Below are 23,929 nucleotides of genomic sequence, written 5' to 3' on the forward strand. Positions count from 1 at the left end.
CACCACCAACCACCTCCACTATCGCAATCACTATTGACAACAAATATCATTATCAACCACTATTGTCAACCGCTACCACACCTATTACCTCTATTATTCTAATTATATTCACCGCTGTCAATAACACCACCGTCAATAGCACCACCATCATCAACCAGTATTGGCCAATCTCTACTACCGACCAACTCATCTATCGCAACTAGCACCACCACTAACTACTACTAATGTATCACAATCTCCACACATTCTTCGGTTGTCACCACCATTGTCACTAGTAACGTCACTTTTACCACTACTTCAACCACTACCATCACTACAATTTATCTCTATTAACAACTATCTCCACCGTCACAACAAATAACATCTCCAACTAGCACCAACATATCGTCAACGATCATGCATTCATGTTTCAGCCAACACAATCAACACCTCAAACTACTAACATCAAGCAACGTCACATCACAACCACCACCACCATCAATCGCCACCATCAATACAGTCACTACAATACCAACCATCACAACTATCACCACCAATATTATTAATCACCAACATCAATCATTGTCACCGCAACCACCATTATAAACTATCTCCACTATCACTAACAAATATAAATGTTTTTTCTCAATCAAATAATAATTTTATTGTATGAAATTATATACTTTTTTAATATATAATTAATTTTTTTGAATTGTATTTTTTATTTCATTATATATACAAATATATTTTTTTTTTTTTGCACATTGAGATATTAAAAAACAAACAGCCATAACTATCTTCACTACCATCATAGTCACCTATATTGTAGTCACAATTATCCGAGGCAAGACATTTTCTTATATCACCTTGTACCTACAAAATGAACAAAACATTCGAATCTTTAAAAAAAATAAATGCAGCCCAAGTTGAATTCGACCTTTGCGAGATTTATTTTTAACTTTTTATGAAAGATGCAATCATTTTTACCACAATTTATGATAATAAAACAGGTAGATTAAAAATTTGTTACTTCTAGTTTGACATAAAATAGCTGACCCGAAAAGCGCTAGCGGGTCACTGTGAATTATGACAACCAATTAAAATCACACAGAGAGACAAAAAGCCAAGTTGAAAATACAAAGTAGAATTTCATGTGAAGTCGGCGTAGTATAATATTCCGAATTTATTTATTGAAGAAATATCAAAGATTTCAATTTTTGTTTACGAACACAATATAGCATGTTTGGTCAGCGTTTTTTCCAGTTTATTATTATTATTATTACAATTGTGCGGTGAATTTATTGAAAGCTGATCGATCAAATATGGGTAGCGAAAAACCCGGTTCAGACAATGGGGAAAAACGGGTTTATCAAGATAAAGAGGAGATGAAACTTTGGGGTATTTTTATTTTTGCATTAATTGGAGCTACTGCCACCACTTTCGCCGTAAGTTCTCTTGCCTTTTTTGGTTTTTATACAATTTGGGTGTGCAATTTATTTATTTTATTTTTGGTAAAGTTGTAAGCTTTATTGAGTAATCTTGAAATTGATAATGTATAGTATCTTAATTGGCGGTTTAGTGAAAATGGGTTGTGGTTATTTTTGTGTGGATTGATATTGCAAGAAGTTAAAAGTGTATGCTTGATCAAACTGGGAAAAAAAAGGAAGAGAACTGGGGATGTTTAGGTTTGTTATTTTTAGTGTTTAGTTGTGAATAAAATTTTTGCTCTGATGAATTGCCATAAGAGTACTAATTCTGCGATATGACGGTTAATTGTGTTTAGGAACTACTATGAGCTAATTGTGTGCCGGTTAGTATGTGTTGTAGATTTGGGGATGGCCATCATATGTTAATGTTTACTGAGGGGTTGCATTGTGTTTTGGGGGTTGTGGAGGGGGGGTGGGGGTGCCGGGTGGTGGTGGGGTGGGGGTGATTGTAACTGATAGAATTTATAAGGCCATAAAGGAACTATAGAATGGAAAGAAGATATAGCAAAAATCAAGTCTTGTCAAGCACCCAGGAGTATGACCTAGTGGTCAATAAAGTGGTTTGAGGATCACGAGGTCTCGGGTTCAAAAGAGATAATAAAACACTAGGTGATTTCTTCCCTTCTGTCCTAGCCTTGATGAACAGAGTTACCTCGTGGGAGGTGGCAAGTATTCATTGGAGTTAGTTGAGGTGCGCAAAAGCTGGCATTATGTCCTACATCGTCAAAATCTGTATAACTCTTCAGCTAAGGTAATCTTTTAGAAATTTATAATAAATAGGAAGTCATGTGATTTAGATAATCAAAGCACCAGTGAACTTCTAGTGTAAAATGGTGTTGATTGCAGAGGGGAAATCTTTCAAAGAAGTGACAGAGTGTGGAACCACCATAAATGGAAGGTGCTGGTTGATATCTATCCATAATGAGCTCCTGTAGTTTCAGCTGATGAAATTAAAAGCTGGAGGTGATACCTTAGGCCTTGTTTTGTTGATAGGTTCAACGGAAAGATTCGGTGACCAAAACTGGTTTGCAAGGTCGGTGCACGTCACTGGTTCGAACCTTGTTCTCGCAAGCAAATTTTGTTAAAGTAGAGAAGGGTAGAGGTATGGGCCCATTATTCACTGAGTTTTGAACCTTGTGCCAGTGACCTTTGGAGATTTCTCAATTATAGCAAAAAGGGAAGGGGAAGGAGATATATTTTGGTGGAGAAGAAAATATCTGTCTATGGTTAGGGGGAGGATTGGTGATAAAGAGATCAATAATATTTAATATGACACTAAAGGTGAATGTCCTTTGTATAGAGACATTATCAGAAAAAGTTATTGTTGCCTGATACAAACTGTCAGGTAGTGGAAGATGAAGATGCGCAAATGATCGTAGGAGTTCTCTTTTTATCGATAAGTTTGTGGATAGTTCATCTCCCGATAACGGAATGATGTGACCTCCGTTATCTTTTGGTTATTAGGAAAAAGGAGTTTATGAAGGAAAAAGATTATTTTACAAAGTTCATTATCAGGACAATGACGCTTAACGCGAAACTGTCGGGAGTGACAACGATATATGTTTTTGGCTGGATTGGTTGTGTGGAGACCCTGAAGTATGCATATCCTTGTGTGTTAGCTGTTCTACGATAGATTTGGTAATATCTGAGTTATTCGGACTCTTCACTTTTGGTGCCGCACCCGTGTCGACCTGACATAGGTGTGGGTGTGGGGGTCAACCGATTTTGGGTACTTTGACCAAAATAGACAGGAAAGTCCGCTGTAATCAAAACAATAGTTAAGGTGAAATTGAAGAAAATGAAATGTCTTGTATAATTTTATCTCCTTTTAGGATTCTCCTCTTGATCAATATTTTCTCCTCAAGTTCTCCACATAATATCTTATAATTTAGGTTTTATAACTCTATTTCTAGATATCTGAATTATTTCTGGCTGAATCCCTGCACCCACATCCATACCTAGAAGTAGATCCATATCCTCAAATCTTAAAATTGAGATCATGAAGGATCTGACTTCTAGATCCGCACCCGTATCGGATACCCGCCCCCGAGTCCGAGCAACTTAGTGTAATATATTCAAGTTTGTCACAAGAAACACGTAGAAATATCCCAGGAATTAGTTTCAAAAGAGCCACTTAGTATTGGGAATGAGAAGTGGAGTTCAGGCAAGGATTTGTAGATACTCAAGTACAGGATATCGGAGGATAGAATGCAGTAGAGGGATTCGATTATTTGCATATATTGACAAAAGTGAACCGGCGGGAGGGGTGGGGGGGGGACCCAAGGTTGAAGAAGATATGATGTATGTAAATAGCTTCGTGCATTGCAACTCTTTATTATTCACAAGGATGTATTATTCAGTGACGTTTGCATATTCTTTTTTTTCTTGGAGACTTATAAATGGATTGATGGATTCTACAAATTGAAGTTTGAGTAGGTCTGTTATTTTTCCACTGGGTGTGGGTCGTTACTGTTTCTGACCCCTTTATTTTATTTTTATTTTTTTGACAAGGCTTCTGACCGCTTTAAACTTTCATGTCTTGTGTATTCTATTAGAACATGAAAAAGTTTTAAAGGAATTTTGTGGCTTTCCTTTCTTCCTAGTTTCTCCTTTTTTCTGCCTCTGGTTTGCTGCTGATTGTTAATTCACAGCCCGAGAAATTTCGCAGGTCACACAATTGCGAAGTACAGTGGATTTTGTCTACTCTCAGGTAATGAGCGTCTTTGTTCAATCTAATTTGGATAGATGTAGAATTTCATTTTACTCCGGAGTTTCCTCCCTACATGTGGTCTAAGTTCCATGCTAATTGCTTGTTGCTTGAGCAAAGCCATAGTGAGCAACCCTTGCTTCATTTTTTGACTACCTCTTTTATGGTTTTCTAGTCCTTTTCTTGTGATTTTTTATGTAGTACCAAATGGGAGGACAAAAATAAGGGGAAGAAATGAGAAAAGGCAAAAACGAGAGAGGAGCAGAGAGGGAGATGGGAGAATGGAGCAGGAAGAAAGGATAAAGAGAAATTTTAGGATCCAATCAATTTATAGGGTCCCGCTTTGTGGGACTACATTGGGTATGTTGTTTAATCAATTTATTGGGTACTCGGGAGAGGTGATTAGACCGGGCATGACACAACTTCAGCTTATGAGACATGACCTTAGATAGAAGGGTTTGGAGGTCGCGTATTAGGATAGAAGTCGTCCTTTTTTTTTTATAGGACTAGGCTTGGTAATAGTTTAGACTTTAGAGCACCGTTTCTATCGTAGTATTAGCTTTATTCATGTAGTTTCTTGCTTATCTTTTACCATCTATAGTTTAATAGTTACGGTGATCGCACTATTTTTCTGAGGTTCCTGTTCCTTGCCTGAGTGCTCTGCACTACTTTCCTATTAGTTTCCATGTTTTCTCCATTGCCCTTTTTTCCTTTTCATTACTACCTTGATTTGCTACACTTGAGCCGAGAGTCTTTCAGAAACAACCGCTTTACCTCTCCGAGGTAGTGGCAAGGTCTGCGTAAACTCTACCCTCATCAGATCTAACTTGTGGGTTTTATGGGTATGTTGTTGTTGTTATTTATTATAGTCTCTCGACCACAACGCACTAGGGTGCTATTTATAAGTAGGAAACACTGAGCAAGTCAAAACTAGTGATGATAAAAACCTATTTCTCTAAATTTTCAAAAAAAAAAAAAAAAAAACTATTTCTCTAACTAAAAGATAAGACTACCTCTAACCTAAGTTGCTCGAACTCTCCAAAAATGTTGCTGCACCCGTGTCGGATCCTTCAAAAATACACTATTTTTGGAGGATCCAATACACCCGTAGACATTTTTGAAGAGTCCGAGCAACTTAGCCTCTAACTAACAGTTAAAACATTAAATGAAAAAATAGTACTATTCTAACTCAAAGAATTTTTTTTTTTAATCTTAAAAAATATCGAAAAGATAAGCATGGCCCCCGTGCAAGGATGACCCATGAAGATGTGTTATTGATCATCGATCATTCTGCTACATAATTGCTCCTGTCGATGTTCTAGATCTTCAAATTATGTGAGTCAGTTTTAACTCACGTCTAAAAGATAATTCACCTCTCAGAAGATGTTTGAAAAATGACTAAAAATAATGATTTGGGGTCTTTGGTTCAGTGGTGAGAGCTAAGCAATGTGTGCATTAGCCACACGTAATGGCAATCTGAAGTTTGGTATTTAATTGCAGACAAGCTCATGATACTCTGAGTTTCAAACTGTGGGCCATCTAGCCTTCGGATATTTCTTGGTCACAGTGTTCAGAGATGTGGCCGCATCATCGCATTATATGCGCTGATGCGATGCGATGCGGGCTCCCAGCGAGTCGCATCTTTGATGCAGTGCAATCTGAGAATTGCGGCTGCATCAAGCCCTGTTGCGTGATGCAATGCGATATACGATTGTATTATGGATTTTTTTATTTTTGGGCAATTTTTAAATTAAAAAAAGAGTTGGAAGTGAATTTTTTTTTTATGGGCAATTTTTAAATTAAAAAAGAAGGGTCAGAAGTTTAAGAAAAGACAGATTAAAAATTTTAGGGTTTTTTCTTGACTTGCGTTCTCTCTTCTCCACTTCTCCACTGAAGCTGCGCTGCAACAACTCTTTCTCCATTGAAGCTGCGACCAAGTGGAGTTGATGAGCGTTGTTATGGTTTAAGGGGTAGTGCTTCAAGCTCATACGATAAGGGCAAAGAAGTTGCTACTTCAACAGGAGATGAGGAAGTTGAAGATGATGAGCATTATGTTGATACTCAAGGAATAGAAGAATTGGACAATCTTAATGAACTAGAAGAGCTTTAGATTGAACCATTATTAATTTAGATTTAATTTTTCTTCCTTTTTGGGGGGTTATTTTGCTTTGTTGAACGGATTTGTTGGTGTTTCATTAGAACTTTTGCTTAAATATATTGTCTTTATTGTTGATTATATAGTTGTTGTGGTCTTTTCAGTTATAACTTACTATTTGAATGCTCTATAGGTACTTTTTTTATTAAATTGCGCTACACTTCAATGATGCGGTCGCATCACACATCGCATAATGCGTGATGCAGAGCCTTGTCGCTTTTTTCCGCATCATGCTTCCCTGAACACTGCTTGGTCATTAGAAAAGAGATAAAACTAAAATATCCCCTTTATCCTAATAAGAATGAGGCATTCGGGTGATGATCATCGCATGTGAATTTGATATTAATTTTAAAATTTTGGGGAATAAACTTTTACATATTTACCAGCCACAGAAAAGGTTTTGTAACTCAGCTTTAGAGTTAAAAAATATCAGAATGTAGTAGAAATTCTTAATAGAATCGTGATATTCCCTTCTGATACAGGAAGTATATGTCTACTCATGAAATGAGATGTTGCCACAAAATTAATTTTGTGCACATAATTGCTTTGCTGTTTTCTTGCAATGTTCCAGGGTGAGAGTTCTATAACGATTAACAGTTGCATGCATAAGATGAAATGCATCATATTAAGTTGCGTGCTTAAATTCTGCTCTAGTTGTTTTGATAAATACTGTGCGGGGGGTGGGGGGTGGGGGGGATGTTTTTCTTGAGCTAATAACTATTTCTTTGAATTGAAAAAGTTGAAGCAGTCAGCACAGAGAAGTCGAGCTGGGGGTTCTTTTAGGACAAGTTTTCAGGAGGAAGCGTGGAAAAGATATAATCGCAGGATGCGGGAAGAGTATGAAGAAGAAATGGAGAGAGTGGTGAGCTACATTTCACCTTTAACAATTTCGTTCGCATTTCCTTTTTATCATATTGAAAGAGAACTTTTTCATAGTTTTTTTCAACAAAAAGCAAGTGAAGACTGTGATATTTGCTTTATAAAATCCAGGCCTCTATGTGTATTTGTTTATAATGTGTCTGTGGTCTCTCATTATGATTTAACCTTGTCAAAAGAATTCAAATATTATTTGTTCTTTTGGACATAAGCGTAACTCGCTTTCTTGGACAAGCTGTGAGTGAAAAATTATGGAAAATCTTATAGTTAGAAGGAGGAGGTTGGATTTTTTACACTTATTTCGTCATCTACAATAATACACTGAAGTTGTTCGAACCATTGGACATTTAATAATGTTGAACACTCACCGTTATCCATCTTTCTTTCAAGTGAAATGTCACTCCCATCCCATGTTTTCTTTGCCTGATTGAACTGTTAATTGTTTCTGCTTTCTATCCCATAATGTGCGATACTCACAAGCCTTGTTTCTGCTTTCTATCCCATGATGTATGTGACCCTCACAGACCAACTACAGATATTAGATCTAATGACTAAATATCTGAACTAAAGAAAATGTAATGAGATCATGGTTTAACTACCATTTGTAAGTTTGTTCTGAAATTTATGTGTGTATTCTACCTTAACCATTGGATTGCTGGTGACCCAATATCCTATGCTTTTCATAGGAGCGCATTCGTCGTATGCAAAGTGTTTTCAATAGGGAGAGAAACAAGTATAAGAGGAGCTATGAGAGCTGGCAAGAAAATGGGCAAAGTGCATATCATCAGCACTTCCAAAGGAATGACTGGTATTGGAAGGCTGATACCTCGTTTAGAGACCGGGGAACTAATTTCAGGGAAGCTCCTAGGGCCAATGCAAGCTACCCGTTGTCGCAACATTACTCGGTTTTGGGCCTTGACAGGTAGTATTTTTTCAGATGTTGAATTGATCTATATTTATACTGGTTAAGCGTGAAGGGGAGCCTTGGAGTAACTGGTAAAGTTGCTGCCATGTGACCAGGAGGTCACGGGTTCAAGCCTTGGAAACAGCCTCTGGCAGAAATGGTAAGGCTGTATACGATACACCCTTGTGGTGGGGCCCTTCCCCGTACATTGCGCATAGTGGTAGCTTTGGTGCACCGGGCTGCCCTTTTTTTAATACTGGTTAAGCATGTTATCACCTCTCTACTTCTTTAGAGAGATAGTGGTATGGACTGCGTACACTCTACCCTCCCCAGACCCCACGATGTGGAAATATACTGGGTTTGTTGTTGTTGTTGTTGAAGCGTGTTATCACCAATCAGACATGCTGTTTCAGACCTAAAATTGCCTTAAATTTAGCATCTTTAAGGATATCAGTGTAGTAGTGAAGTTGCTTCTTTCAGTTGATTTAGGTTCTTCTATTTCATACTTATTGCCGAGTGTTATTCTTTTGGCAGTTCAGTTTGTCTTCTCATGGCAGTAGCTGGGTGGCTGAGAAGTGTTAAATGTCTAAATGAATCATTAAGAATGATTACGTTATAATTATTAGAATTTCATGAATTAGGAAGCTATTACTATTTCTTGTAGCTCAAGGTCCTATACCAATTTTTTGGCCATTCTCTTTACTATGTTCTTGCTTATTGTTGGAACAGTAAAACTATGAGAAGCTACCTCTTTCTTGTTTAATGTCAGTCAGAATAGAATACTATCGAAAGCTGATGCATAGTTCGTTTTGTTTCCCTTCTAAATTTTGTGTATAGATAGCTGACTAGATTTTCTAGAAGCTTTGTGCACATTTTTATTAAAACCCCAACTTGGTGTATATCAGTAAGCTATTTGATTCCTTATTTGTTTCTAGTGACTGTTTCAGTGGCATGCACTCCTTTCTATTTCTTTCTTTGACGTTATCCCCAATTTCATCAGAAGTCTCATCTCAACGAATTATCAGTGAAAATCTTATTTTTATAGATTTAGTCCACGTTTACTGACACTATCGGAAACAACCTCCCTACCTGCCACGGCCCAAATTCGGGACCGTGATGGCACCTATCCAACCCTCCGTGATAGGTAAGTCAAGAATTCAATTCCAAATACATCATTCCCAATGGTAGAAGCGAAAGGAAATAAGAACGTAACAAACACCGAATAATCCCAAACATAGATTGATAGACTAGTATAGTTAAACTTAGATAATCTCAGGTCTGGTAGTCAATAATACAAGCCACTACAACAATAACAACAAACCCAGTATATTCCCACATAGTGGGGTCTGGGGAGGGTAGAATGTACGCAGTCCATACCACTACATCCGAAGAAGTAGAGAGGTTGTTTCCGATAGACCCCTGGCTCAAGAATAATACAAGCCACTAAATACAAAAATCAAAGGAAAATTTGAGTATCTCAAAATGCGGAAAATGCATAAAGATAAGGCTGGAGGAAATTTCAGTAGTCTCTGAAAAGAATAGCAGCTACCTCAACTCTCCAAAGACGCTAACACTAAAGGAAACACAGGAATCAATGCCCAGAGGTCGTCGGATTGGTACATGCACATAAGGTGCAGAAAAAGCTAGGGTGAATACGAAACCACGTGTACTCAGCAAGCATCGTCGACCGACCCTAATTTGAAGTGGTGACGAGTGGCACCACGTCAACCATCTAAAACAATCATATAACCGCACTCAATAAAGCCATCCTAATCTAACTGAATAATCAAGTCTATTAGTCATAAGGATCCACGAAACCCTCAAAACAGTGAAATCAAGTAACGAATATTCAAGTACTTAATAAACAATACAAAGTCAACAAATACACCTTAATCTGAACCATGAATGTTTAAATGAAGACTGTGCAATGCAATACATATGCTACGTACACACCTATCGAGCAACGGCTTCAAGTTCAGGACCCATGGGGGACTCACAAGGTCCATGTATTGTGCAGGAGTGCACTCCAATCCCAATAAATATATTGTGCAGGCGCACTCTGACCCCAAATAAATAAATAGATAATATTGTGTAGGCGTGCACTCCGACCTCAAATAAATAAATAAATAGATAATATTGTGTAGGCGTGCACTCCGACCTCAAATAAATAAATTGATAATATTGTGCAGGCGTGCACTCTGACCCCATATGAAATATAATGCATGATGTGCAGTCGTGCAACTCCAATTCCAAAACAATTCATAGACCATAGCAAATCAGACCACTGTGCTAGCAAATCGGGAAAACGGTTCAAAACATACAATTAATTTATTTTAACCGCTCAAATAACACCGGTACCCGCATAGATGCTCGTCACTTCACCTATACGGGACCCCCATTTCCCGTTACTCCCATTATAAATATCTATCACATAAGCACTTCGAACAAGAGTCTAAGAAAGTTTCAACTTGCCTTGAAAGAAGACCCAAGATTTGAAGAATAGATAGAAGCGTTACCCTTCCGAATCACCTCCAATCGAGTCCAATCTAATCAAATACAAAATCCTTAATTTATAAGTTCTTACTCTAAGAATCCTAGACTTAAAATCTAAATTGTAATTGCAAAAAGGATAAAAATCGTACCAATAATCTTGGGTTTTTAAAGCAATATAGTGAAACAGTAGATCTGAACTATTTTTATACATTAAAACCACCACTATACCATTCTACCATTAGCCTAATCATTGATAATTATTACCAAATAATTACATACTCTACTATATTGTTTGTCCAGGTGGGAATACGCTGGGTATGTTGTTGTTGTATATTGTTTGTCCAACGATTAACCCATCATGACATTATCATCATGTAATTGCTTAGACTATAAAGCACAAGAATGTCATCTCTCACAATTTTGTTATGATGTAACAACACATTTCCTCACCGCCTCACCTCACTGTCGACTAATTGTTGTATCATTAATTGAGTTTTTGCCATCATTAACCCATTATTTAATCATCTCCCTAAACCACTGCACTAGGATCTATTCACACCTTATCTACACGTCATAATATAAAACATGACTTAGCGATCAATTTATTCCTAATCCCATCAATTTATGTATATGATCACTTTGTAAATTCTAATTCATCTCACGTCATGGTTGTGGGCACGCATAGCAGTAGGTAGGTAGAGTAGTAGAAAATTAATTCACACCAACTCTAATAGCATACACACTACTACTTTTACGGTACTAATGCCCTCATCTACTCCAATTTACAACAACTGCAAAACTTTGAATTAGGGAGGCATGTTTTTTTCTTTAAAATTGTGTAGGTTCATCCAGTTACTCCCACTTATTATTTGGATAATATTGGGTAAACAATACCCTCAAGATCATGAGACAATGTGTATGTCAAAGAGTGGTTTTTCTTGACAGTTATAGGATCAAATTGGTATGTAAATTACGGATGCAAAGAAAGTATCATCATTAAGGCCGATGATTAGTAATCCTCATCTCATCATTGTAGATGAAGCAATGTAATAGTAAGGATAAAGTTACCAAAAATACACGCTAACCTGAAGTGTAGATAATCTCCTTTGAAGCGGTGAATGTGAGATAGGGTTTTAACTGTCGTGCCCCTCTTCTTCCAACTTTCTGATTGTATTATACTTATTATTATTAATTTTAAACCCTTTACAATTAAACTTATTTCTAATACATGGGTCACATGAAATGTGAATTTGGCCCGTTAACCACCAACTAAAATAATATCTAAAATAACCCAAAACATTTGAATAGATTCTCAAAATTTATTTGAAACCTTGTGAAAACAAACTAAATATGTAAATTGACTAAAAAGCATGTTCCAAACCTATTGGAATTATTAAAACACTAATCTAAGGTCGTCTTGATCAAAAGTTGACCGCAATCAAGCTTAACGTTGTTAAAATTCAAGAACTCAATTAATGACTTAAATCACTTTCGGACACCCGGAATTGACACTATCTATCCCCACAAGTCAAATCACGTATAAAACTATAGGGAGGTTTAAAATAAGAAAAATTCGCAGAGCGACTTGGAGGGTCGTTACACTACTTCTAACGTGGTGGTATGAACTGCATACACTTTACCCTCCTCAGACTCCACTTTGTGGGAATTCACCGTGTATGTTGTTGTTGTTGTTGTTGCAGTCCACGTTTACTGAGACTGATGATGTCAGTTCATGTAGATGGCCTGTTAAGTCAGCACTTCGTATTTGTCTGGTCACGTCTACGTAAGCTAACTCTGCAAATTACTTTAGGCTCAGTCAGTAGCGAATCATTCATCTCTTATAAGTTGGGAAAGACATACTAATTATGATTGCTTGGTTAGATCCTCCAAGAAGACCTTCCTGATTGCTAACAAAATGTTTGACACCATACTAATTATGATTGCTTGGTTAGTGAAAGTTTCATTTTAAAGTAGAATGGTGTCAAACATTTTGTTACAACCAAAGAATTGAAAGGCTGTTGTATAAATTGGAACAAATGGAGTATAAATTAAACCTGAGAGCTAGTGATCAGGGAAATTTGCTGATCATCTATCTAGGATATCATGCAAAGAATGTATTTGGATTCTCCATGGTCTTCCTCAGGCCTTTTTAGGCCAGTGGACAACCCAAAAGTGGAAAAAAAAAGTGACTCCATTTCAAAGATGATAGTCCTAAAATCAAAGTAATTTAGGACACATTACTGTTCATTTATTATGGTTTGAGGCATATTTGTTTGTGCCTGAAGTATGCATTTTGGTCAATTCCTTTGCTAGGACGTTCTGCATCAAAAGAAGTGTTTACAAAGAAGAAAAATAACTAGTTTGCATTCTTTTGTTGGCAACTGGAGGACCAGAGCATGCACCTCGGTCCTAAAAGAATATGCCTCATAGGAGTACCTGATGCAGCTTACCAATGCCCTGGGCTCTTTTATTTGAAGTCACCATTGACTTCTAACAAGCATAGACCAAATACTTTGAGTAGTTCTGTTTTCTACTTATTCACTAACTGCAATCTAATAAGGATATAAGTTGTGAATAGTGCAATCTATCAAGTACGCCATGTATCTTGCTTAGATGAAGCTGAAACTAAGATGCCATTTTTGTGATTAATCTCGTATTGAGTAGTGTACTTTCACCTGGGTAAATCATAGCACTGAAAATTATGTTCTAAAACACTGTTTCACCTAGATGAGGTTGTCTAGGATAGAAGACTTTGCTGCTCTAGAGGATATTGTTTCTACTGTAAATTACAGATACTTATCGTTCTTCTCTGGTTGCAATTTTTCTCTTACATAAACAGCTGTATTAGTTTTTCATGTGGCCAAGAGGTCTATATCTGTAATGCCAGATTTTTAATGTGAATGTGTTCTCTAGTTCTTTGGCGATGATACTGACATTGACATGAAACTTGACATGTTTGATCCTTCCATTATGACAGGTCTAGGACGAAGCCTTACACGGATGATGAGATAAAGGTACTTGTCCTTCTCCAGCATGTCCGAAAATTCTTCCATTATGAAATGAAAATATTGTTGTTATATGCTGTTTACCTCCCATTGTTTTTTATCTTTTTATTTTTGTTACCTTCCATTGTTTTAAGATTTCCTGATCCCACCTCTTCTTTGTGGAGCAGGAGGATCTGGAGAACTAAATAACTGAGAAAAGCTTTTTTTGGGTGCTACCACCCCTGCCCCCCTGCGTGAATTGAAACCTTAAAACATTTATTTCCCTTATTCTGCAGCTTTTTCTGAATTTTCTGAATATAGAAGTACTACTCTTTTTGGGCGCTACCATCCTGCATGAATGACAGGCTTAACATTTCTATTTTGTGCTGCTTCTATTTTTCTGAATAAGACGTATGTAGGTTTATGTGACACTTGGCAGGAAAAAGAGCGATCTGATCCATCTGAGCCTCTTAATATAACTACTGTCCTGAAAAATGAAATCATACTTCTCCTGATAAGTTTCTTGCAGCACCAACACGTTTAGTAACTAGAAGATCTCTTAATTGCTCAACAGCTTCACTTGCTTTTTGTTCCTAGTGTACTTTAATAGAAACTGCAACTCAAGCTGCTTTATTTTGTAAAATTATCTTCTAGTTTTTGTAGAAGAAAACACTTTTGAGTAGCTAAGGATCTTAATTTACTGTCATGCTACAGCAAAGACACTCGAGCAGTTTCCTACAAATTTCAGTTAAAACATTACCGAACTTTGCTAATTGTGTTTGATATAAACCCAGGTAGGAGTGTGCCTTTTGGAATTGGGAAATGGGATATCCACGAGGACTTCCATAAGTTAGCTTGCTGCTCTTTCTTTTTTTTTTTTCCAATTTGAATGTCCACCTTCTATTTGTCGGGGTGATGCCCACTAATTTAGGCTAACCATTCAAACTTGTTGCACTTCACGAAAAATGGCATTGGACATGTTAAACATTTTCAGGAAACTTTGCCTCTTATTCTATACATCAAGAACCAAAAAGTCCGTACATCACCGTACAGGTCTCTTAACAATATTTAAATATTTTTAACTCTTATGAAAAACCATTGTAAATCATACAAACGCATTCACTAAGAAATGGTGAGATTACTTGGTAGGAAAAAGAAACAAATTTTTGACCAAGTCCATTTTTTGACTGCCTCGTCAAATTTAAGAAGTTGATGTCTGATATAGTCTGTGTGGTGCTGGCATTGCCGATTACTAGGAGGTTCTGTGAAGCTGATGATTTATTTAACATACCGTACACAGAGATCTCTGCTAGCATTATCTAATTTGATTAACCCTCCAATTTGAGCTATTTTCAAGGGCATATGGAAACATTTACTTGGTATTGAAAGTGTTTTTTCTTCAACTTGCAGTCTGCCTTTAGGGCCAAGGCAAAGCAGTTCCACCCTGATCAGAATCAGCAAAACAAAGGTAGATTGTATTGGCTGGTCTATTTGATATTTTGTACTTGTATTACCTAATTCAAATTCGAGAAAAACTATAGGAAGGATTGCTGCTACTTGCATCAGGTGAAAAATATCTGATATTGTGACATGGTTGCAGAGGTTGCTGAAGCAAAGTTTAAGGAAGTCATGAAGTCGTATGAGGCTATAAAATCGGAAAGGAAGAATGGCACGAGTAGATGAAAGAGCCAGGATAAATGCCTGCAAATTTTCTGTAACATTCTAAGAGGTCATGTCCACTTGACGTTGTATGTTAGTTTGGCTAAATTCAAGATGGATCCCTGAGCGACTGTCAAGCCATTTGCTTCCAGCCTTGTGCTAGTCGACTGGTGCACGTAGTCTCTTGACATTCTTGGCTTCTTATCAAGGTTTTCAAGATACGCTTTGAAATAGGTTCTTGTTTCTTTTTTCTTCAAAATTGACAGAGTATAAGAGCACTTCTACAGACGAGGAGGTTGTAACTTCCAGGATAAGTGTAATTCCTCTTCCGACTCCCTACTCTTCCCGGAAGAGCGCGATTTCTGACTTGGGATAACTGAACATATGGATTGACATTGTATATCGCACAGGCTATAGTACACTGTAAGTTATAGTCAAGAGGTCAAATAAAGAGAGAAGGCTGTAATCAGCCTATGAATTTTGCCTTGTATTAAATCTGAGTGGCTAAGGCTGAATTGCCCATGTAATTGGTTTATTGATTATGTTATATCATTAGGTGACTTGGTGGAAAAGATTTGAAGAAACTTCTTGAAATTATTCATTGTAGCAACACAAAAGGTCGAATTTAGAGAAAAAGTCCAGTTTCTATGCTACTTGTACTGTCAAGTAAATGCAACTAAGCATCATTTCAATAATTTCAATCTAAAGCTTCGAGCTTTTCAATGTTCACTTTTTCATGCTTTGCTTTGTGTCTCCTAGGGTATGATCTGTGTACATCCGACTATTTTTGAACTTTGCTTTGTGTCTCCTAGGGGTATGATCTGCGTACATCCGACTATTTTTGAACTTCACTTCGAGACGTCTTTGGACTTAAGTTTGTTGGATTACACAGGATATGTTGTCAAGAAAAATATTCCTTCTTTGGTGTCGGTATAACCAATCAACTATTCTTCAATTCCAAATTTGTGAAGGACAGCAGTATAAATAGCCAGTATCTATTTCACTCTCTTCGTGCTTATTTCGTTCTAATACTTCATTTGTATGCATTTTGGTGTCATATTAATTTACAAGAACTTACTCCAACTCCAAATAGAGGTGTTATTATGGAGTTTTCTTCTAATACTAAATCATTCATGTAGTTATTGTTATTAAGTGAACCCCAAGCCAGCGTGGCAGAACAATTAAGGAAAAGCAAAGAGAAAACAAACAATGGGTAGAACAGAGAAAAATACATGACTGTACAGCTTATATTCACTTTCCAGTTAATAATGTATTCAATGACGGGAACAAACGTAAAGGAAAAATATTACAAGAAAACATTAGCAACCGAAAATTATGAAACAGTTGGGACTAAACTATGAAACTCATAACCAGAATACTGATGGAGGAGGCAGAATGGCATAGCCTTATTCTGTTTAAAGCAGTTACAACCTCACTTCAGGAGGAGACCTATAGTATGCAGGAACGGTAGCGGGGAAGAACATCTGCCTGACCCCTTCTGCCTTGATGATAGGAAAAATGATTGCAGATGCACCCTACAGTTGAATCAAAATGAAATGGTCAAAATACAAGGTCACAGGAGACTAGTAAGATCGTAAATGTCGAGCAAAAGCAAGATTGACACCTACCGATATTAGTCGGGCTCCAATCCATATACGTTTGGGTGATGGGAAAGGAAGCAGCAAGCGACCAACACCAAAGATAGCCACAGCAAAGAAATGACAAACGAGACTTAATGGACGAGGGTTTAAGCCAGAAAGCAAAGATACTGGTCCTTCTGAGAATACTCCACCAAGGCTCAAATAATCAAAGCATGCTTCGCGCATCTCCTTCCTAGCTTGATCAGGTGAAGCACAAAACACCTTATACAAGGCACCAGCCAATGTATTGATGGTGGAGGCCACAGGCTGCACATTAAACATAGAAGAAAAAACAGTCAATATCTATAAAGGTAATAATATTCTAGTGAAGTCACAAATTGCTTGAAGGAGAATTTAGTCATCTTCTCATTTCTGTTCTTTTTTAGGAAAAAGGCAAGTTACAGGAGAATTGAATGAGTTGAAAATGCTAAAATACTGTAATAAACCAAGCCTTTTTACATTACAGCGTTATTGGTAGATTGATAGCTGGTGAAATCATAAAAAAGAATATCAGTTCAGTGGTTAAAGATCCTTCATTACTGACTAGTCAACAGAGTTCTTACTTCACTAAGGATTCTTAAATTAGAAAATGAGTACCAGCTTACAGCAACCAAATATTTTGCTTATGTAAGGAAGGATTTCAAATGATTTTTACCTTACGCAAGGTGTAAAAGGACTCCAGATATCTGCAAAGAGTAGGGGCATCATTCAAATCACGAAGAGGTTTGAGAAGATCACGCAATACAACAATATCAGACAATGCCACAGTCATTCCTCCACCAGTCAAGGGGTGGCGCATATTGAATGCATCTCCCATGAGAAGAGCACCAGGAGTTGGATGAGGAGCAGCTGGCATGCTTCGGTTCGGCATTGTCCTGATGTTTCCATTGTCAACTGCAGCAATGAATGCATCTTTTATCTCAGGAGGGACCTGGAACAACCACACGAACATCTCATTGAAAATCATGTAACTTAAGTACGTATACCACTATAATGACATGGTATGGCATTCAAGATAAAGCTTTCAACAATTCTTTACCTGGGGAGCAACTACGCTTTTCAAATATTTGGCCATTTCACCATTCGAAATAGAAGGCACTTTTTGACCAGGTACATCAACCAGACAACGGACCTCAGTACTGCTTATGGGATAGAACAAAATAGGTGATGGATCAGCCAAAATGACATGTCCATGATTTTCATGTGGAAGCTGGCAGTTCTCCAGGACCAGACCAACAAAACAAGAAGGCACTTCTACCTGTCATATGTGACATGTTGTTGTGAGTGTTGAGAAAAACATAGGGACAACAATGGTGATGTTCACAGAAGAAATTTGTCCATTCAGACAAACTTGGGAACACTAATTCTTATGCATCTCATACAATAAGTAAAAGCAAAAGATTTCACAAATGAGGTTTATGAACAATTAATTACCCAGTGTCATCCTCTTTTACTTAAACAAAAAACAAAAGCAACATTGATAGGCGCTCTAACCTTCGGATCGCAAAGGGTACGCCGTAGATTCGAGAAACAACCATCACATACTACGGTTAATGGTGCATATGCTTTCATCTCTTCACCAGATTTAGTCTTGTACTGAACACCTCTAATGGTCCCGTTTTCTTCAAGCAGAGACGTAACAGTACCTTGCTCTAGCTTGACACTGTAAATAATCGAAGCGACATGCATTTAATCCATAAAAGTAGAGATACTTCAACAGGAAACAGGAATATGAATCTTCTCTATAAGTTCAAACAGGAAATTATTTGAAGATCAAATAATTTATAACATATTGAGAATGATTCAAGCAAGTGAGAATGCTAAAATTGGTAAGAAGGAATACTTGGGGAGAGATGCAGCTTTCTCTCGCATTCTTTGAATGAAACGCCCATTGTGGAAGCTCCTTCCAGAAACATCAGAGTGAAATTTCTCCAGGGGATAAGAAAGACGTGTGCTCTTACCATCCTTGAAAAGAGCATACCCAAACACTCGTTGAGCATCAATTTTCTCCACACAATCTGCAGTAGTCCAAAACAAAAATGAGAAATGCAGGAAAACGGACAGGCAAGAAGCTAAAAATGTAAGACAACTTTTTTCCTCTTCGAGAGAGTAAATTAACCAGAATTATTAACACAAATCACATTATTTGGGAACTTTACCTTCCAATCCCAACTCCTGCAATTTGAGGTAGCCACCTGGTTGCAGGAGTTCTCCAACAATTCGATCAGGCTCCGTCAAATCTCGTTCAATTACTTTTACACGACGCCTTTCCTGTTGTACAAAACATATAAATCATAAGTGTCACAAAAAGATACCCTTTTCCCCTCCTTCCCAAACTTAGCCTATAATTCATACCAACTTTTAATAGAGAATAGTCAACAAAAAAATACAATAACATCATTTTCATTCACCACCAGCTTGCAAAACTTTATCCTAGGTTATATACCAATCCCTTTCTTCTCATATATTGGAAAAGAACTTGTAGGGTGAATTTCTTTTTCCTTCACACCAAATGCTTTCATCATCAACTTTTCTTTTCTTTTTCATAACCATGGTGTTCGGGTAAACTTTTGCGCACCTCAACTAATTCCACGTGATACCTGCCACCTATCACCCACCACCAACATGCATCAGGCAACTCCAGGTAACTCGGTCCACCTACCTCTGTCCACCAAGGCTAGGACGGATGGAAAGAAATCACCGAGTATTTTATCTTTTTTGCGCACCTCAACTAAATCCATGAGATAATTGCCACCAACCACCAACAACAGGCACCAAGTAACTTTGTCTACCAAAGTTAGGAGGGATGGAAAGAAATCACCTAGTATTTTTTTCTTTTTCGCGCACCTCGACTAAATCCACAAGATACTTGCCACTTACCAACAACAACAGGCACCAGGTAACTTTGCCTACCAAGGTTAGGACGGATAGAAAAAAATCCTAGCAATTTTTAGCTCTTTTCCGCACCTCAGCTAGTTCCACGGGATACCTGACACCTCCCACCAGCAACACATACAAGGTAACTCGGTTGAACATCGAGGCTAGGACAAATGGGATGAAATCACCTAGTACTGTTATGCTTATTGGGATTTGAACTGACACCTCTCAATCCACTTCTTTGACTAAGTCATACCCTTTTGGATGCAAATGCTTTCATCATCAATTCATCTTTCATTTCCCTAATTTCATCATATTTACAATCAAGTACATATCTTTTACGAATAATAATCACATCAACTCTACCTTCAAATACATACTTAGAAGTACCACCAAACTTAAACAACAAAATTAACAAAACGACAAGTAAGCAAAAAAAAAAAAAAAAAAAACCTTGCCAAGTGTATGAGCGAGAGCAGCACCAGCAACGCCGGCACCGACAACAATAATATCCACGTCATCATCTCCATCCTTTGATCTACATTCTCCATCATATACCGTCGTCGTGGCAGTGCTATTAGTAGTCGGGTCAATGATTTCAATTTTTCTCCGCCCACTATTCTTCCAAACCAAAAACCAAAACACTGCGACTAAACCTAGTACCACTGTGAGAATAGATCCGGTGAGTAAATCTGCCATTGTCGGCGGCGACAATGTAGAAAAACGACGTCGTTTAGGTTGTGTAACAAAATGCGAATCGTTGTGTATAGAAATGGTAAGAGTAGTTGAGCGGGGGCGGGGAGAGGGAGGGGGGGAGGGGGGGCGCTGTATTTGATGAATGCTTTGCTGGCGAGAAAGAGAGATCTCTTGGACACAACGCACACTGATAGAGTCCAACAAAACAAGTCACACACCATGTAGTAGCAGTATTTTATAGCCTCAATAACAATAGTACTTAGCAAATATCTTTCCGTGCCAAAATAAAAAATGGAAAAATTAAGTGATGTACTCGAAAAATGCGATATATTCGTGTGAAATATAATGTATTTATATAAAATTAAGTGATGTAGTTGAAAGAATATAATATATTCATGTAAAATTATGTAATGTATATGGAAGAATGTTATGTATTCGTGCGCATTAAATTAGATTTTTTTTAGTAATTTTTAAAAAAGTTGGAATAGAAAATAATTAGCTAAAATTGAAATTTATAAAACTTTTACATAAAAAATTTAGGACGTAAATTTAACATAATTTTCACTTTTGTTGGAGTTGCTACACATAAGTAGAGGATCTTTGGAAAACAGTCTCTCTATCTTCGAGAATATTAGCGAAGCCATATAAAATTGAGAGGTATTGACCGACACTTCTTAGTCGGAAAGCTACACTATTTAATTAGATAAAAATAATCTTTAAATGCATTTAGATTACGTATTGACATTTTTTGGCTTTTTCATGAATTTACTTCTTTATATTCTTACATTTCTTAGTGAAAAATTCGACTCCTCCACTATCTATGAGGTAATCATATGATATGCTTACACTCTATCTCCAGTGATAAGATCTGCGTGCACTCTACCTCCAGGCCTCACTTATGAGAATTTATTAGGTATATTGTTGTTTTTTCACTTTTGCTCTTTTAGTTATTATCAAACTATTGTTCAAAATAGAAATAATTTAAATAAAATCATAAATATGAGCAATCAACTCTCGTGTGCATATCATATAGAAACGTAGTTGTAAATGAAGTCAAAAATAAAAGAAAATTTTCAACAACTCTCTTGAACATTGAACATTAACTTATATTGAACATTAAGAAAAAGACCCAAAAATTCAATTATTATGGATTATAGGAAGTACCTTAATTCATTTCATATTCATTAAGAAAAGCAATAAATAGAACACACACATATATATATATGATTAAGTTAGAAATTATAAGATTTAAACAAGATATTGTACATTTTACACATTTTTAATATTAAATTACAAGATTCAAAAAAATTATTATTCTTAAATCAAGATCAAGGAAGTATTTGCATAAATTATATTTTTAAAAATATTTTGAATTATGAACTTATTCCTACTTATAATTTTTAAGTAATTTCTAATTATATAAAAAAATTTTAAAAATATTAATGGGTTTGATTCTACTACTTCATATAGAGTTAAACGAATTGAAACAGAAGAGAAATATTAAAATAATAAAATGTATGATTCGTCATTTTTCTATTTGGAAAAAGAAAAAGAGTTGATGGTTTTGCTATAGTGGTGGTGTTCTTGCTGATTTATTTTTTATTTTACTTCTTGATTGACTCTAGGATGGGATTTGCCTAGTTGGGGGTTAGGGTTGGATACTTAAAAATGTTATATATGTTTGTTTTAAATTAGTTATTTATTTTTGTAAATTAAGTTTTTTTTATATATTGTACTTAGTATTAAATAACTAAAGAAAATAATAATTGTTAAATTTAAAGTTTCAAGACATCATTATAAAATTAATTTTATAAAATATATTTCTAATTAATGTTTTCTTAATAGGCGTGTCAAATCGAAAGAGGTGAAGTAAATGGAATGGATGAAGTAATATTTAATTAAGCAATTAAGATGTGATTTGGATTTGGTTTTAAAATACACTATTTGTTGGTACTAATTATTGATGTGATTGGAAGATAGATTATTAAAAGGATGGAGTTGTCAGAGTAGTTAAGCAGAGATTTGATTTAAGGGGCCTTTTTTATTTTACCTTTTTTTTTGTGTGTGTGTGTGTGAGTGCGGGTGGGGGGTGGGGCTGGGGTGGTTGGTGATGATATTGCTTGGACTTATATTTTCCCTTAGTTGTTGTTATTGCTGCTGTTATTTCCCCCCTCTATTAGTTAAACTCCCATATAATTAAATTAAAGGTCTAAAACCATAATAACAATTCTGTTCAAAACTTTGTAAAGATCTGAGTTACCTCTACTTTTTGACCAAAGCCAAACTCATGATAAAAATTCGGCGTTTTAACAATTAAGTACAAATATTTTCTTACTTATGCGGGAATGGTTCTTCGTTTTCCAACATTAGTGAGACTAGAATATAATTACTTCTTCCAGTTCAATATAATATGATACTTTTAATATGGGCACATCCATTAAAAAATTCACCCACTTTCTATAAGGTATGAAGTATTTTCACTAAATTATCCTTAATTAAATTATACTAGTATTAATTGCTCAATTTCTTCATTTCAAAACAATTTTGTTGCTTTAGGAATTTAAGATAAAAAATAATACTGTAATTGTTTTTAATTATGCCCCAATATTAAAGAACTAGTACTTCTTTTTAATAGTGTTTAGTTCTCACAAAAAAATCAAATATTATTTTTAATTTTTCCTAAATAAGGACGAACGAGTGACAACTGATCGAGAAACAAGTTATTTCCTAAATGAATAGATTGTAACTCGGTGCAATTGGCTGGCGGGGGCAGTAGGCAAAGATATCTGCAGGGTGACATATGGTTGTACTGGTCAATTTTGTGTTGGAGATTGATAATTGACTGGCGGTGCATTGGCAACTCGTGGTGAAGTATTCTCTGACGAAGTTGCTCAATTTTACCGCTTAATAAGTGTGCGGTAAACTAAAATGATATTTGTTTTGAGACTAATAAAATATATAGTATGATTTTTATAATATAACTCACTTATATGAAAATAAAAACAAAATACCACTTAATAGAGTACTTATTAATACTAGCTGAAAACCAAGTCTCGTCAACCATTAGCTATGTGAAATGCAAATTACAGTTAACGATTGCAATCCTTGCATTAAATTCCAAGGAAAAATTGGACTTGAGAGGAGTTTGCCCACTTTCAGACAGAAATATCGCTGTTGAAAAACTAAAATAAATCAAAGAGTTTAAGTTTGGTGCATCGTCATTGTACTTTTTTTTTACACCATCAAGTGATTTTTACTTGTTGTAGCAGGTTATTCATTTTTATATTTTTATCTGAAAAATGGATGAACTGCTATGGTAGGTAAAAGGTACCTGATGCAACCCTCAAAACAAATTTATATTTTAATGACTCACATATTTAAATTATGTTAGTGAACATAACTTAAGCTCTCTTTTTTTATGTCCTCCCATATTTAGCATGCATTTAGTCAATTCTATGAATATTTATTTTTA

The 23,929-nt window shown here is 36.2% G+C and overlaps 2 protein-coding genes and 1 non-coding gene across 6 annotated transcripts; 2 read left to right on the forward strand and 1 right to left on the reverse strand.

Annotated features, from left to right (window-relative positions):
* Nucleotides 1-745: 745 nt before the first annotated feature.
* LOC107867274 lies at nt 746-15,897 on the forward strand. 4 transcript variants are annotated; one of them, XM_016713440.2, is made up of 7 exons: nt 746-1,424; nt 4,135-4,176; nt 7,077-7,190; nt 7,891-8,126; nt 13,579-13,615; nt 14,996-15,053; nt 15,186-15,897. In XM_016713440.2, exons 1-7 carry the CDS (start codon nt 1,302-1,304, stop codon nt 15,266-15,268), a joined length of 693 nt encoding a protein of 230 aa, XP_016568926.1. In that variant the 5' UTR covers nt 746-1,301; the 3' UTR covers nt 15,269-15,897. The 4 variants fall into 4 exon arrangements, with proteins under 4 accessions (XP_016568926.1, XP_016568925.1, XP_047267050.1 ...); XM_016713439.2 differs by having other exon boundaries at nt 970-1,424; nt 7,068-7,190; XM_047411094.1 differs by lacking the exon at nt 4,135-4,176 and having other exon boundaries at nt 1,035-1,424.
* Nucleotides 5,355-5,461, forward strand: LOC124898388. Its single transcript, XR_007055350.1, has one exon. It is a non-coding gene; the product is annotated as a U6 spliceosomal RNA (small nuclear RNA).
* A 561-nt stretch (nt 15,898-16,458) lies between the features above and the next one.
* LOC107867273 (squalene monooxygenase SE2) lies at nt 16,459-20,781 on the reverse strand. The gene is made up of 8 exons (XM_016713438.2): nt 20,215-20,781; nt 19,044-19,155; nt 18,728-18,902; nt 18,379-18,547; nt 17,924-18,142; nt 17,540-17,815; nt 16,873-17,151; nt 16,459-16,779 (listed from the first exon to the last, which is right to left on the reverse strand). The coding sequence occupies exons 1-8, from the start codon at nt 20,458-20,460 to the stop codon at nt 16,669-16,671; spliced, it is 1,587 nt and encodes a 528-aa protein (XP_016568924.1). The 5' UTR covers nt 20,461-20,781; the 3' UTR covers nt 16,459-16,668.
* Between the last annotated feature and the right edge of the window lie 3,148 nt (nt 20,782-23,929).

The sequence above is a fragment of the Capsicum annuum genome, chromosome 4, assembly GCF_002878395.1.
Source record: "Capsicum annuum cultivar UCD-10X-F1 chromosome 4, UCD10Xv1.1, whole genome shotgun sequence".
Taxonomy (NCBI): domain Eukaryota; kingdom Viridiplantae; phylum Streptophyta; class Magnoliopsida; order Solanales; family Solanaceae; genus Capsicum; species Capsicum annuum.

Bases quoted from the DNA above. Each gene is read 5' to 3' on its own strand.
- LOC107867274 (XM_016713439.2), top strand. From the start codon at position 1,302: ATGGGTAGCGAAAAACCCGGTTCAGACAATGGGGAAAAACGGGTTTAT. The intron at 1,425-4,134 runs GTAAGTTCTCTT...GAAATTTCGCAG, and splicing joins CTACTGCCACCACTTTCGCC to GTCACACAATTGCGAAGTAC. The intron at 13,616-14,995 runs GTACTTGTCCTT...TTCAACTTGCAG, and splicing joins ACACGGATGATGAGATAAAG to TCTGCCTTTAGGGCCAAGGC.
- LOC107867273 (XM_016713438.2), bottom strand. From the start codon at position 20,460: ATGGCAGATTTACTCACCGGATCTATTCTCACAGTGGTACTAGGTTTA. The intron at 19,156-20,214 runs GTTTTTTTTTTT...TTTGTACAACAG, and splicing joins TCGCTCATACACTTGGCAAG to GAAAGGCGTCGTGTAAAAGT. The intron at 18,143-18,378 runs GTTAGAGCGCCT...CACATATGACAG, and splicing joins GTACCCTTTGCGATCCGAAG to GTAGAAGTGCCTTCTTGTTT.